The sequence below is a fragment of the Nanorana parkeri genome, unplaced genomic scaffold (assembly GCF_000935625.1).
Source record: "Nanorana parkeri isolate BGI_ZX_2015 unplaced genomic scaffold, ASM93562v1 scaffold21, whole genome shotgun sequence".
Classification (NCBI taxonomy): Eukaryota; Metazoa; Chordata; class Amphibia; order Anura; family Dicroglossidae; genus Nanorana; species Nanorana parkeri.
In genome coordinates, this window is record NW_017306289.1 from 3,828,997 (window position 1) to 3,845,625 (window position 16,629).

Sequence of the window (16,629 nt, forward strand, 5' to 3'; positions counted from 1 at the left end):
TCTAAAAAATAAAAGACAAAAAGGAACACATACAGGACAAATATTGACTACCGTATATACTCGAGTATAAGCCGAGATTTTCAGCCCATCTTTTTGGGTGAAAAGTGCCCCCCTCGGCTATTTTCCCTTTATACACATGCTTAAAATTAGCAGATGAAGGAACTTTGAAGTAATCTTGGCAATAAACCAAGTAAGAACATACATAGAAAAAGAAATTGCCAAAGGTTAATAAATAAAATGCATCTTTTAACTGGGTATCTGTGATCCTTAAATACAGTTTTACTGAAACCTACTGTGTAAAAGAAAACTTCATTTTATTCAGCTTCTAGTAATTCTTTTATCTATTAGAATCTTCCTCAGGAGTCCTCGCTAAATGGACTCTGGGAAGCAGAGCTAGCTTACCAGAGGCATCTGTGCCGCATTAATCTATTACTTAGCATGTCTTTTCTTAATCAAAGCTTAAAGACTCTCCCCAACCAGCCTGTTGATTAAATAAGGCTCTGCAACTAAAGATTTCCCAGGAAAACCCCTGTTTTGCATTGGCTATATACATAGGCTTTATCCTGGCATCACAATAAAAAGATAAGATTGTAAGGAATAATAGAATGATATTCTGCTCTGAAGCTTAACACCCAGACAATAGCAATATGGATGCGAGATTCCACAATTTAGCTCCTATGTTAACTGCTTGATGAACTCTATCTACATCTTTGCCGGGATAAAAGCTATCAGTGACCTTTTTGTATCAGTACCCATTGCACCACTACATTATTGTGAATGACAGCTCACATTGCACAGAGCAAATCATTGAAAGTTTCCATTGTGTCTTTTTTTTTTCTCTTTCTTCAGACTTACCTACATGTCATGCTCAGATGTGGCCACACATGAGCACAACAGACAAGCTTTTCGCCATTGATCTTGGCAGTAAAAAGCCATAAATGTGTCTGCACAGCTGTACTTTTTTTTATAAGCTGTTGTTCCTACCCTTCTGTGCCCAGGAACAATTCATACACTTCATCTACATATGCGCCAATAATATAGTAGGATGAATGGGCAGGGCTTCATTAGCAGCGCGACTGCGGCAAAAAAAATGAAATATCACTTATCGCCTCATTTGTACTCAGGTTGCCATGAAGGGAGCTGCTTAGGAATGCATGACATAAGTGTTGGACACTTTGTCAACAGACCTGTGCCTGCAACAGTGCATTGTGTTTGAAGAATGCCTTTCACTGAGGGAGGGATATAAAGTGCAGCAGCAACGTGGAGCAGCATCTCAAACCTCCTGTCGTGGCCGATAAACAGTCTTTTTTGAAAGGTAAAGCTCCAAAGCTTCCGCGTAGTGTGTGAACTTTCGATTATGCACTGTCTCCACATATTTCTATTGGTCCATTGCTATAATGGGCAGCTTTACTGGCCAATAGGAATATACAGGAGGCATGAAGGGACAGGCAAGCTTTGGCACAGTCAACAAGTGCTGAAGGGTTGCCTGTAAGAACGGCCTGAGATTTGACCAAGACCGGAAGGGAAGCCGATACAGGTATGTGCAGGGACCCTTAGGTGCCTAAACTTTATATCTGTAGCAGTTTGCACCCCTTCTCTCCAGTAACAGAGTCTCTTAGAAGTCTGGGCCAGAACACATTACTTTCATACACACAAGGCAGGAAAGTGATAACAGTAATTGTATATAGTCATTTTAGATTTGGAGATTGTACAAATGATCTATTATAAACCTTGTTTAAAACCCAATCTGTAATGTCAAATTGCATTATATTAATCTGAAAAAAGCAGAACACATTGGTATAACCTGCTACCCTGGAATCTGGTATGCTAGTTTTTATTAATGAAGCAGTCTGTATTCAATTGCATATTACACCCACTTCTTAGGGCTTGTTCACACCCCATGCATTGGTCTGTGATGTAAATGCAGTCCCAACTCAAAGACAAAGCAAAAATCATGGGGGGTTTTTTGCAAACATTTTCCTTGCACATCTTCACCACACTCAGCTAAGTGACAAATTTGATTTTTGTACTCATTGATAAGTCCTTTCCTTGGAGTTCATTCAGCACACATGACACAGAGACAATAGGAATGTCTGAAAGCAGTCCAACTGAGGAATAGGCAACACAGCAAACAAAATGCTAATGGAGCCATTATAAACAACAGAAAATTGGGAACTGCCTATAGCTCAAAGAGCTGCCCGAAGGACCTTAAGCCCAAAGCTAGCATCAGATGAGGTCTAAATAACACTGGGTAGTCATGAACTGGTTCCTGGGAGCAGCATAAGTTCATATGGAAAAAGTGGACCACGTAATTGCAGGCGGCAGCAAGGACTAACCAAAGTAAAAGTGCATGGTTCTTCTAATAAGGTGCAGTGGCAGAAAAGAGCTATCTCACGCTGGACTGCGGGAACAAGAGAGCAAAGTGTGCATGCATGACCCAGTTACTTAGCACAGTTACAACACTTTCCATGGAAAAGCACAGCAAAAAGAGGTATAATAATGGCACCCAATAGTTCTAACACTAACGGCACTAACCCAAACCCAATTATCTCTGATTCCAGTGACCCTCAAAGAATGAGAAAGGAATTTACTTTGCAAAGTGAACATGCTCTACTCATTTAGTAAATCAAGCCCATGATGTATGATAAAGGCTGAGTCACTGTAGTCACTTGTGCTATTCCCGTTATTGTATCTTTTTTTAATCCCCTGCATTTTTTTTAGAGTTCCGAAACCTACATTTTTACTTTAGCTGTGCCCCCAGCAGTGGCATACAACCAATACTACTAATTCAGTTACATTTTTACAAGGGACACTATATAGAGAGTTTGAAAGCTTTCTAACATTTGCATATATTTTCTTTAGATATTCCAGATTCCTGCCACACCCCACAAATATACTGGAGAGTTAACAGACATCTCCATGAAAATGCGTTACATTTCAATCAAATTGGCACTATGATCCCCTCACTTCCTATTCACCAATATGCAGAAATATGTGCTTATCAATCATCTCCCTGGTAGCATGGTATAAACACTTTAGTATATGGGCTTTCAAGGAAAGGGCTGGAAAAAAAAAGCTAGAGAAGGAGAGGATACCAGGGTCTGGGAAAAGCACTAGGTCAGGACTGCTATCTCTATTAATTAGCTATCCCAGCTGGGCAGTGGGTAGGCAGCTGTTAACGTGATCAATGACTTACCTAAATGTCATCTCGACTGATTCGCTTATAAATTACCAGCAAGTGAGACTAATGTACAGGTGCTAATTTATTTAAACTGTTCTCTTCACTTTTACGTAGCATTAGAAACTGCATCTGGCACCTAATGTTAGCTGTCAGTTGTACTTAGTCATGCCTGTTCTAATGACTCTGTTCATTAGAAATGAGCACAAATTATGAAATATTGTGAAAAATGATACAGCAAACAGAATGGACACAGCAAATCAATTAGAGAAATTTCCTGAAGAATATTCTCCCCTAGCACTAGGAGGACATGCAGGTTTCTGAGAAAGAGCTGAGATAACAATTAAAAAGCAATTGAAGGGAACTTGGCAGCATTATTTATCAATCTGCTAGCATTGCAGTGGTAGACGTCTGCACTAGCAGGTTAAAAAGAGGATTAAGCTTTTCCTAGTGTTTTCAGTGCCAGCTCTCTGCAGCATACATATGAGTACAGACAGATTTTATACACACACACATATATTACATAATATATATATATATTATCAGGGCTTGAAAAATTTGGCGGTGTCTCACCAGTCAGTCAAAAATTTCACCAGTCAGCATGACCGGACTATAACACACACATATATTCACACACCAAACATGTATATTATTCAAGATTTCGATAGCGCTAACAGTTCGTAGTGCTTTACAACATATGGGGAGACAGTACAGTTACAATACCATATAAAAAGATTTCAAGGACTTCGCTCAAGAGCAGTTTGCAAATGATCTTAGCATAACTTTATAGGACCCAGAGATTTTCAAATTGTGATCCAGTATTTATATATATTTAAAGCCTTCAGCATGCATATTTGAAAAGTGACAATTACTGATAGAACCCAAAAAGACTCACAAACGCTAAATGCACACACTCCCCACCATGCTTGAAGCGAACGGTGTGCCTATTTGGGAGAGCTTCACCCCCCATGTAAACATTTTTTTAAAAAAGGACGCAGTTAAATTTAATTACAACTTAGAGGAAAAAAGTAAAGCATTCTCACCTTACCCTGTGCTTTTGGCAAGCTTGGTTTCAATGGGCCTTCTCTCAAGACTCTGGGAAAGCTGAGGATACCAAATCTCACCAGGAGGTAATCTAGCATAGTGCCAGAGGAACTTTTTACCAGATTTGGGATTTTTAAGATGGCCACCCACAGTTTGAATTTTGGCTAAATGCCGCAGAATTGGCGAGCTGTGGCTGGCCCTGCCGGCATCACCTTATTTTTCGAATGACTTTTGTCAAAGAAGCTGGGTGGAAAATAAGCAAACAAACAGTGCCTGCATCGAATCAGATGTCGCCACTGTTTGGGTAACACCTGTCAGAATACAATAGCCCGGCAGGGAAGATTTCAACATCTGCACTATTTTGCATGGATGGATGTGTTAGATTTCAGCCTGCAGACTGAGCGAAAGAAGTCTATGTTTATGGTTAGCTTTAGCTTGACCCAGACCCCAGAAGGAGGCCCAGTGACTTCACCCTTGACTACAAAGCCAGGTGTGAGATGATTGACTTATGTTTTTCTTTTGATTACGTTTTTATTATTTGTTACTCAAATATGTTTTTTTCCATTTGGGGTGGGGTTCTACAAGATGAGTGGATTTCGATCCTTACTAAACCTTGTTCTGCCTCACCCATCCCAGAAAGCTCCTGACACATTTGGAGTGTGTAGCAGCCTGGTGGGACCGAGGATCAAGTGAATAGATCTGCTTTATTTTAATCCTCTAGACAAATGGGCACTTAACCCTTGCAGTGCAAGGGTAGCCCCACCTGCCTGGGCACGTTATTTTAAATCCCTAGAGTTCATCTCTAACTAAACTGACACTCGTATCCAAATAGCAGGCACCTGCATTTTTGTTCTACAGAACAATAGCGAGAAGGGATTCTCCTTTCCGACTTTTATTTGCTGCATGCTTGCTTCACGGAGATGACTTCAAATGCCCTTTAAACTAGATATATTCTCAGGCAACTAGCCATTTAGTCCATAAGTGCATTTACAGGAAGACTGACAACGTTATTTTAAACCCAGCTATGTGTTATCACCTTTAAGTCTTATTAATATTATTTCTCATCTGCTACATACCTGCTAAATTTTAACATTGGGTTGAGAGAGTAGGATAACTGCACTGGTTGCTGAAACTGAACTGTAGGGATAGAGCTAGAGGTGCACCGAAATGAAAATTTTAAAACCGAAATAAAAAAAATTGTCAGGTCGAAACCGAAAATGTTTTTTATTTTAATTTTTTCAACATGTCCTCAATTATGTAATCACTGATCGCTGAGTGTTTGTACCTCGCTCTCCTCTTTGACACGCTGTCACAGGAGGCTGATCGAGCGGTGTAGGGAGGAGAGCTCAGCCTCCTGTGACAGCGCAGCCTGTCTCCGCCCACACAACGCTCTGCCAGACTGTGATAAACGGCTGAGTGGTGTGGAAGGAGAGACGCCGGCCGCTCACAGCGCTCTCGGGAGGAGATTGACTTATGTTTATCGTACAAAAAATTGTTAATTTAACATGAGGCTGCTGATATAAATTGTACCTGCTCTATCTCAGGATGCACGGATATATCGGCCGCCTAAACAAATCGGGAGGCAGCGCTCGGCCGTCACTTTCTCTCCTTCCTGCTGGGACACAGAGCAGCGCCCAGCAGGAAGGAAAGAAACAGGGATGTGCCGATGTATCGGCAGGAAAATGGCACTTTTGGCATTATGCCAAAAGTGCCATTTTCGGACGATTTGTTTAGGCGGCCGATATATCCGTGCATCCTGAGATAGAGCAGGTACAATTTATATCAGCAGCCTCATGTTAAATTAACAATTTTTTGGAAAGGGCAGGTATTAAGCCATATATATATCTCTCAGGAGGTGATAAGACATCAGACTATGGAAGTCTTAAGGTGCCCATACACCTTACGATTATCGTACGATAATCGTATGCGATCGACTTTTCGTACGACAATCGTACGAAGAGTGCCCGACCGATAGTACTGTACAATTGTACGACTTTTGAGGGTCAAGCATGTTTAAAAACTTTGGTCGATCGTACGATGTTCGCATGGTTGGTGGCGTTTCCGTCTGTCAGAAGTCGTACGATTAACACTGCGCATGTGCAAACTAATATAATTACGGCCAATTACCGCAAGTCGTCCAGGTGTTGTTGTTTTTTATCTACCGCTGATTGAACCTTGCGATAATCGGGGCAGGATGGGGCCTTCGTACGAAAATCGTACGACGGTTCGATCATCGGACGAAAAGTTTCGTCTGATAATCTTAAGGTGTATGGGCACCTTTAGGCTGGCCACATACCTTACAATCTGACTGTATTATGTCCTACGTAGCCGCCATTATAATGGCTTAAAACTTTCTTTACCTCTTTGGCTGGAGTATCAATAATACAGTAAGCTCCCCATTATCCAGCATTCAAGCAACATCAAGGACATATTATGTCCTCAATTTTTTTTTTTTTGCTGGTGGCTTCATGCACACTAAAAAAATTCCGGTTGCTTAGTGCACACTAAAAAATTATTTGTTTACATTTTCCTGCTGGCTGGTGGCTAGATTCCACGCTAGGCAGCAGAATGTCAACAATGGGAATCAATAGCCAGCCTCCTATTGGCTATTTCAAATTGCAATAGCAGGCAGGCTATTGTACCAGCCCACTTTCTCTCTTAGGTGCACGCCTCTGCTCAGTGGGCGGGCTTTCAATAGCCAGCCAGCTATTGCAATTAGAAATAGCCAATAGCAGTCTGGCTATTTCTCCCAGCTGCTCACAGTCACCTGTCAGCTGTGTCCCATTGGGGAGGGGGGGGGGGCTGGTTACTATTAACTCTCAAGCAACCAGAGACTACAGAGATAACTGGGAGTTTACAGTTTACTGTAACAATAATACAACTGTAGTTACAGTTTAGATTTATACACAAATCAGGACTGGGTATACTGAAAACGTCCGTAGTACATACCACCCAAATTATTGCCGGAAGCGAGGAAATGCTCACAAAAGACACTGGTGAAAAGCAGTACTCATGATTACAGGGTAACAAAATGAATGAGATAAGAAGCTTATAGATCACTTTTTTAAATATGTACATTACATGGAATAATGTAACATTCAGCTTTTATAAAGAAACGTATGTTTCAATATAACACTTAATGTAACACTGCTTAGTAAACTTACAAAAAAAATATTTAATACTTAAAACACACAACTTTATTTCTATGAAGTGGTATCACACTCAATGACAGGAAGCACCGCATTGAAGAATGGACCACATCTGACAATATGCTAACCCTGCATTTATCACCAAACATACTTGTCTATATAAGTTAATAAATACATATTAGAGGTGCACCGAAATGAAAATTTCAAAACCAAAATTTTAAAAAACATGTCAGGCTGAAAACGAAAATGTTTTTTTCTAACTTTTTCAAATATTTACACAGACCCCTATTTAACTTTTAAAATAGAAAAAAAGATTGAGAACTATACATATAATATAATATAAATCTTTTTATTTTTTACCTTACTTTTAGGGGCTACGGGGAAATATTAGGGGTCTAAACAGACCCCAGATATTTCTCTTTTAAAATAGAAAAAGAGATTGGGGACCCAGAGTCCTCAATCTCTTTTTCTGCAGCCCCTGTTATAAATGAACAGGAATCCTCTATACTGCTGAGTGTTCCTGTTCATTCATAACTTGTGGACATATTATGTTTACCATGTCCACAAACATTCATTAATAATTGGGGACACAGTAACCATACTATGTCCTCAATTATTTACAAACACTGAGTGATCACTGATCGCTTGTACCCGCTCTCCATGCTGACCTGTCACAGGAGGCTGAGCAAGCTGTGCGAGGAGGAGAGCTCAGCCTCCTTTCACAACTGACTCCTCCCCTGCACCTCCGGCCCGGCCTACTGTGACAGCTGCCTCCACCTACACACCGCCGTTCTCCTAATCTGTCACAGGAGATTGAGTGGGGCGGTGCGGGAGGAGAGCTCAGCCTCCTGTGACAGCAATGGTAGCTGTCTCCGCCCCCACACCGTCGCTTTCCTAATCTGTCACAAGAGGCTGAGTGGTGCGGAAGGAGAGACGCTGGCCGCTCACAGCGCTCTCCTCCCCCGCACCGCTTGGCCTCCTGTGACAGTTTCTTCCCTTCCCATTTGGGACACAGAGCAGCGCCCAGCAGTAAGGAAAGTAAGAATGCACCTCTTTCGGCATTTTGTCAAAAGTGCCATTTTCAGATGATATGTTTCGGCGGCCGAAATCTCGGTGCATCCCTAATAAATATATATATTTTCTTAAAAGATGGAAATACAACATAACGCAGCCACATCAAACTCCTTTTAGGATGTATACAGGACTTGCCACCAAGTCCTGTATATCAAGGCATTAAAAATAATCTACAATCCAAGGTGCGCACTTTCTAAAGTGATGCAACAAGGCCATGAAAAAGGATTTGATTAGGCGGATAGCGGGATTCACATCTGTATATGGAACAACAAGGTATCCCGACAGTTTGATTAAAATTCACACAGAGCTGGGACAGTTACAACAGAGTTAAAGGGATTTCAGTAATAAAGCTACACACTAAATTACTTTTCCAACTGAACAAGTTTACTTACATCAATATCCTTTTGGGTAAATGTCTCTGGATCCTCTCCCATCATGTTGGCTAAATGTCTCTTTCCAATGTTGAACTCTTCAATCTGTTTTTTAATAAAAGCCTCTGTGTACTTTTCAGGACCTGAGGCAGCAACATTTTTCCTCTGTGCTGCATAACTGGTATGTATTAGTCGAGAAACCTATGCCAAAAATCAGGGGAGGTAAGATGGAAACAGGAAAATATTAATCAAATTATCAGAAAATGGAAAAACATAAGCAAAATATGATAGACTGAAACATTTCTCATGAAAGGCTATCCAGGTAAAGCAATGGGCTGCATACAATAAAGCTGAACTTCACACAAATAGCCAATTACATAGTTGATACATATATGTGTTTTTACCAGATAAATTAAAAGAAATACTGTTCAGCTCTTCTGATCCAGCCATTCCTCTCTGAAAGCAAAGCAAGGTCCTGGAACACTAAAGTCTGCACTGCAGTTAAGCAACAGAGCAAAGACTCGATCCAGCCTATGATTGGACCGTAAAAAAACGGTCCCACTGATGTCACTCCAATGCTTGTCCCTCCTCTAAATGTGTTCATACTGTGACTGCAATGATCTGAACAAAACAATTAGGGCTGCAACCAACTAATCGAGTAATCGATAATAATCGATTATGAGAATAGTTGTCAACTATTCTCATTATCGATTAGTTGGTTGGACCCCTACCTCTCTCCTCCACTCCTGGGAGGAGGGCACAGCAAGCAGTGGGCAGGTGCATTTGGCTATTGCAATTCAAAATGGCCAATAAGAGGCTGGCTATTGCACCAGCCCACTACCTGCTGTATTTACATTCAGTTGCCATCTGCGAAATCTTGCAGCTGTCATTCCCTGGCTGAAGCTATTCAAGCGCCATGTGGTTACAATACAATAATTTTTTAAAAAATTATAAAAAAGGTGGGAAAAAAATAATTTTCGATTTAAGCCTGACAAATGCTGCTGTGGGAGGTGCGTTGCAGCGCCATTCATTTCAATGGACCACAAATGCGCCTCCCACCCACAGTGTGATCGCCTTCACTGAAACTCACGGTACCGCAATGACGTGCGTTCCAGTGCGGCGCGATTGCTAAAAATTGTGCATGCAGTTTTATTCTGAAGTAAACTTTATGTTTGTAACACTCCATTTGTGTATTTTGTTTTAAATTAAGGATGGTATTTAATTTTTTAAAATCCGATTAAATCGAAAAAATAAAAAATCGGCCAACTAATTGATTATGAAAAGTAGGGCATAACATGTGAGGGTTTTTTTTCTCCATTCAACTTGCTGGCTGAATAAAAAAAAATATAACAGAATCCTGCGCTGTCCCTTGGGAGCTTATACTGGATAGGAAGTTCAGGGAGGTAGAGCTGGAGCCAGTTGTTTGGAAACATAATGTCTGTAAGTCCTTGGGCAAATATTTAAATGAATACCTTGCTGAGTAATGTATGTTTGTTTGATTTGGATTCATTTAAAAAAAGAAAGTTTAATACTACTTTAAAAACTTTACAGCAGCAAGACAACAAAAACATGTTACTCCTAACTAGACCAGTACACAAGAGACAAATATCTTCCATCTCAAGTCAAGCAGTTGCAGACTGTTTTCATTCCATATACTGGAATTTCTAGAAAGTATCTTGACCACAGTCCTCACATTAAAGACAAGCAAACACGCAAGTGGAGACATTCAGTCGTATCCAGAAGGTATGACTTCCAGGTGCACGCCAAGTATCTCTCCATTCACTGCCAGTGCAAACATCCTGTGCAGCCAAATACACATCAGTTTACTTGTTTGCTTGCGCTCAACTGCATTTTATTTGATTTGGTTATTTCTCCCAACTTTAACTCTGTAAGCTTGCCCTTTTTTTTATTATTAAAAACTTCTTATGGAACAGGGGCATCCTCCAACCTAGGGAGCCTTTCAAAACCAGTTGTCAATGAACTGTGGCGTTAGTTAACCTTTAGTAATACTGCAATGGAAAATGGCCCTGACTTAGACACCAATTTGCCTATTTAAGGGTTGTAAGGGGAAGAAAGCAGCTATGCGCTCAGACATTTATGAAGCACTCATCCACACACACACACCATTTTCTCATTATGCAGCTATTGCCTTGGAGCACAGCTACTGAAGACTGTGTGAGCTTAGACTTCCAGAACACCCGGATCTGCTTTAATAGAAGCATGTGCTTCACATTTATCTTTCCTGGAGTCCCGAAAGATACTCAGTTCCACATGGCAGTGGGCTGTTCTGCCCTCAAAAACATATTCACGGTGTGGCCTGAATTTATACTTTTTTTTTACGTTAACGTTTTCGATCTGTGTCTTTACATGAAGCAACTTAAAGCAGAACTGCAGACACAGAACCTTTTGCCTCAGGTCTATGCCACTGCTTTACTTCTCTTTTGGGTCCTAAGAGTACATTTACCAATGTACTCCTGTGACCCAAAGTTGGCATATAGCAGTCTAGTGCCCGCTATATGCTGAAAGTGCAGAGATGTGCTGCAGTCAGGAAGGATCCCAACAATATTGTCGGGATCCACCCTGCGTCCTGATTGACAGCTGACTCTGCCTCTCTAGAGCCAAAGACAGCTGTGCCCACCCCCTCCCCAGTCTGTCTTTCCCATTGAGCGGTGGAGTAACATTATCGATTAGTTGGTTGGACCCCTACCTCTCTCCTTCACTCCTGGGAGGAGGGCACAGCAAGCAGTGGGACTGGTCCTCCCCAGTCTGTCTTTCCCATTGAGCGGTGGAGTAACAGAGAGATTAGTGGGGAATCCCTGCAGGGAAAGGTGACTGATAAGTCAATGTTCTTTGCAGGGTGAAGATCATAAAATAAACTGAGCAACCAGCGGTTACATGGTCCCTCAGTTCTCGATCTATAGAGCCAGCATGTGACACCTGCAGTGTCCCAAGCCAGCTCTAAGCATTGGGAAAAGTATATTTTACTCTCCCACAACTTCTCCTTTAAAATGTGTACTATTTTTTATGCCGCAGATATGAAAGCTGCAGCTGTCATAGACGGACACGCTAGTTTTGACACCCCCTCTTCCTCCCGTTGACCATTCACAGAACGCTGTATATTTTGTGAACTATAGATGGCAATCTGTGAATGGCCAAGAGGTGAAGAGGTCTGATAAAAGACACTAGTGCTTTCGTCTATGAGAGCTGCAGCTCTCCTATCCATGGTGGATCAGATGTACTCTAGCACCTGCAATTATCTGAAATGAAGCAGCAAAGAGAAGTGACAACTACAACCATCTAGACTGTGGAATTTCATAAAACCTAAAGGGTCATGTGTGCTCTACGGTCATGTGCTACTACTTGGGCTAGCCTTCATAATTCTTAGAAACCTATATGATGCAGTTTTTGATTTTAGATATTAGTGTGTGCTGGGAGCCAACTGCAGAAAAGAATTAGGCACAATACAATACTGTATAGTACGAAAACAATGAAGAGTCATAGTGTGCAACATAGTATCACAAAAAGATAATGAAAACATCACCTTGCCAGAGCGACAAATAAAGATACAGGTTGTGAATTGGGCCATACAGTGATTAAGCAATGATTTTGACACCACACACACCCGACTATAGGGTGGAGATGGGATAATGGGGAAAACGCAGAGGAGGTCAAAAGAGGAAAACAGGGAGAGTAAAGACTTGAAAAGTAAAGAAAAAGGAGAGTAGAAAGAGTGGAAGAGATTAAAAAAAGGAATGAAGTAGGAGCACCGGAGCCTCAAATAGATAACAGTTGGGAACCAAAAGTAGGCAGTCTAGAATAATCTATCCATTCTATTTGGACCAAATTGAACCATGCTTTATAGGGTTTTTTTTGCCTTCCTCTGGATCAACATTGGGTAATTGTGGGCATAGTGTTCTGTTTAGGCTTTTCTTCTTTTTTTTTTTCATATCTCTATAGGTTGAACTCGATAGTTAGTCAGGTTGAAAAAAGACGCATGCTATGTAACTATCAAAGGTTGCCAGATTGCTAAAAAGCGATCATGTGTGTCCGACAATATAGCCGTCAGATTTTCATTCACTAGGATACCATTGAAACATAACCTCCCCAACGATCAAAAGCGAAGATTTCCAAGAACTTGCGATAGTCATTTTCATAGTGACAAAAATTTGGGAGACCAGTATCCTCTGTAAACGTTTCAGATGTGCAATGGTTTGCAGTAGTAATGCCTCACAAGGGTCCCTTTGTAGGGAAATCTGTAAAAGAGAGTGGATCAAATTGTATACCCTAAGCCACAACGACCAGCGGGCAGGTCCACCAGATATGGAACAGAGTACCAAGCTCCGAGCAGCCTCTAAAGCAGCTTGGGAATACACCTCCCAAGGCAGGCTGGCGTGTAATACCACTGGAATAACACTTTATAAGAATTCTCAACCGCCAGCACATTGCGGGAGCAAAGAGCCACAGATCCCCAAATAGCTTGCCAGTGTTCAGTAGACAATGACCTACCCAAGTCCTCCTGAGAGAGGGAGAAAGACAGTAAAGAAGAATAAATCAAAGAAACAAGGCCTGACGTATGCGGGTTTGAATGACAGTATCTCCCAAACGATGTCAGTCGCATGGGGGAGGGGTTATTCTTCAACAAAGTGGCTAATTTGCAGGTAACAATACTGTTCGCTAGGGGGAATGGCTTTGGAGTCTCTTACTTGCTGGGCAAGCTGTACCCCCTGCCCATAGGCCAGCGATCCTAGCAACCAATGACTGAAGTTGAAGGGTGCCTGCGCTGGGTTATAGCTGGCAGTGGATGCACCAGCCTCAGAGGCCGGTGTATCCATTGTCGGAGAGCCACAAGCCAGTACAGGTCGGCGATCGTGGATGGATAGAACCACCACTCGGTCCGTGTCCACACCGCAGTCCACCATTTAGCAACAGCTGCTGTAAAAGGTAAACTTACTCTGTCTTTCAGCATTCTACTTAAAAGCTATTTTCTGATTCAAAATAAATGCAGTAAACACTAAAACAAAAATTCTGTGTCTTTATTTTCTAAAATCATTGACCTTTCATACAGATCTACAGCACAGTGTCCAAAATGAAAGTGAACATTGTATATTCACTGTGCTGAATTTAAACTTTGAAACTTTCACCTGGAAATATCGCCAATGCGTAATGTAACAGAAACAAGCACGCAGAACACAGAATTTTATAGATTGTCAAGGAACACTACACAATGCTCCCTACCCCAAGAAATATGATAGCAGTTACCAAGTAGATAATAAAACAAAGAGCATTTTACCAATTTAGAATTCTGTAAAACAGCCGGGAAATCTCCTGAAATGTGTTTTGATGTGTCTGCAATCCAGCAGAAAACATTTTAAGTCTTATAGTATGTTGTAGTGGTACTAAGCAAGATAAACACTTGGAGATGTGTTGACACTAAGAAAACTAGTTGGTGTGACAGCACAGCTTGCCTTTGAATGTGCAGTACATCTGCGCAATACACGGATCTAAGAGATAATATGAAACTGTTTAAGAAAGTCAATTCAGCAAACATCACATGAGAAAAAAAAAGAAAAAAACTTTTTCTAAGCACAACAAAAGCCAGGAAATATTTGCAAGCATGGTCCAGAATGATTTCTACGGAGTAAGTCTGATATTGCTTTATAACACCTTCTCAGGCTGCCTACAGCTTTCGCCTTCCCTTGGCTGTAATAAACAGCATGACCGGGATAACACGGAACTGAACAGAATATCAAAATCCCACTTAATGTGAACTTGTCAATAATAGAAATTCTGGCACTCATCCCAGCGACTGGATCCGTCGGGAGAAGCACTCTCGTTAATTTCAAACCATTTATAGAGTATGGAAGAATGACCTTCCTTATATATTTTCTAATAGAGAAACCTTTCTTTTGCAGGAATCTTCCATCATGACAACCTAAAAGGGTATCTTCGGTCAGAAACTAAAAATAAATGTTTTTCTATATTGAATTTCCATTGCTTCTATCTCACGCCTAATAACCATATCCATCTATAAGTTTGTAAACTTACTTATTGAAGTAGTTCAGCCTGCCTTCTGAACTACAAGTCAACATCTGAACAATGTAACATTATCATTGCTTCCTGGAAGTAGAGCTGCAGCTAACGATTATTTTCAAAATCGATTAGTTAGCCGATTATTAAGTTCGGTTAAAACATTTTTTTTTTTAAATGGCTCCAGTGATGGGACTATTAGTTTGTATTGAGATTGTAGTCCATCACAGGAGCGGTGTGCAATATAATGAAATGAAAAGTGTAAAATTATACAGCAATGAATGCAGAATGGCACCGGCTATAGAGGAATACAAAACCCAGCAATTGTACATTATACAGCACAATGCAGAATACCACCAGCTATAGAGGAAGAAGCACACTGGGAATCCAGGAAGTTAATGAAAGTGATGGGCAGACAGAAGGCAGCACTCACTACATATAAGGGATTTTTTTCAAGTAAGCTTTGATTGCATTATCAAAAACGACTATAATATGTATTCCTATTACAATGCTGATGTTATAACAGGATAGTATATGCTGGGACTTTAGAACTCATTTAAAGTAAACCTGTCATAAACCTAGAAAATTCTGACCTATATAATCTATAAAGCTAAAGGCATCGCAAGGCCACAGGTTCACTTTAACCTTCCTAGTAGTATATATTGCCCTTCCCTTTTCTTCCCCAAAATTTTTCTCCACACCATTACACCACCAACAGACTCAAATGAGACTGTCACAGGTCGGCTCAGTAGATCGGGAGGTGAGCGAACACATACCGGGTTCGCTCGCCTCTCGATCCTGTCACGGCTCTCTGCCGTGACAGGGGGAGGGGCTGGATTCCCCTCTCCCCGCTCCGATCTGCCAGCGCTGACTGGCGGAACGGACGGGGGAGGGGGCGGATACAGCTGGCTCTGCCTCTAGATAGGCAGAGCCAGCTGTCACTCACACAGCTGGGCTGATCCCGTCATCTAAGTCGGGATCCGCTCCGGCTGCGGCGCATCAGTATACCGCGAGCTACTGAGCTTAGGGTAACGGCGGGACGCTAGTTTGTGTCCTCCCGTTACCCTGAGAACTATGGGGAAAAACACTGACCCCATAGTTCTCCTTTAACCAACAGGGCTAGAGCACACAGTCTTCTGCTGCTTTGATCAATCCCCTTCAATATTTGACAAGTTGTGCATTTAGAGATACTTTCTGCACACCAGTGTTATAAGTAGTGGTTTTTTGAGCAGCTGTGGACTTCAGTCAACTTTAACAAGTCTGACTATTCTCCTGACCTCTTTTATTAGTAAGGTGTTTCCTTCCACAGAGCTGCCACGCAGGAGATTTGTTTCCACACATAATTTCTGTCAATTCTGATCCATTCTAATGAGTGCCATACTGGTAGAACATTCTTACAAAAGAAATCTGGTCAGGACATTTGATAATGCCCTCAGACACTCGATGAATGTTGTTTAAAATGTTTTGATTTTTTTAAATTAAATTTTTATTGATTTACAAGATTTAACTTTACAAAATACAGAGAATCTGTTCTTGATTTCCCCTACACATCCATTCTAACATTAAGGCTGGGTTCACACCTGGGCGTATTTTTTTTTGCTCGTTTTTCAGCACGTTTTTCCGTTCAGTGAAACGCGCGTTTCACTGGCGGTATGATTTTATTTGTATTTTTTTCCTTATTTTCTCTATTTTTTAAAGTCGGCAGCCGCCGGAGGACACAGCGGGGATCGCGGACAAGGTAAGTCCTATGCTGTATTCCCGAGTGTGGCTCGGGGTTACTGCTTTG

At 41.3% G+C, this 16,629-nt stretch overlaps 1 protein-coding gene across 1 annotated transcript in view; it reads right to left on the reverse strand.

Annotated features, from left to right (window-relative positions):
* The window catches only part of MRPS9 (mitochondrial ribosomal protein S9), a 49,776-nt gene extending 36,041 nt beyond the window's left edge, over window positions 1-13,735 (reverse strand). The window contains exons 1-2 of the mRNA XM_018562978.1: window positions 13,520-13,735; window positions 8,838-9,017 (exon numbers count right to left, since the gene is read on the reverse strand). Coding sequence (XP_018418480.1) covers window positions 8,838-9,017; window positions 13,520-13,735 — 396 coding nt within the window. The remainder of the gene's footprint in view (window positions 1-8,837; window positions 9,018-13,519) is intronic.
* Between the last annotated feature and the right edge of the window lie 2,894 nt (window positions 13,736-16,629).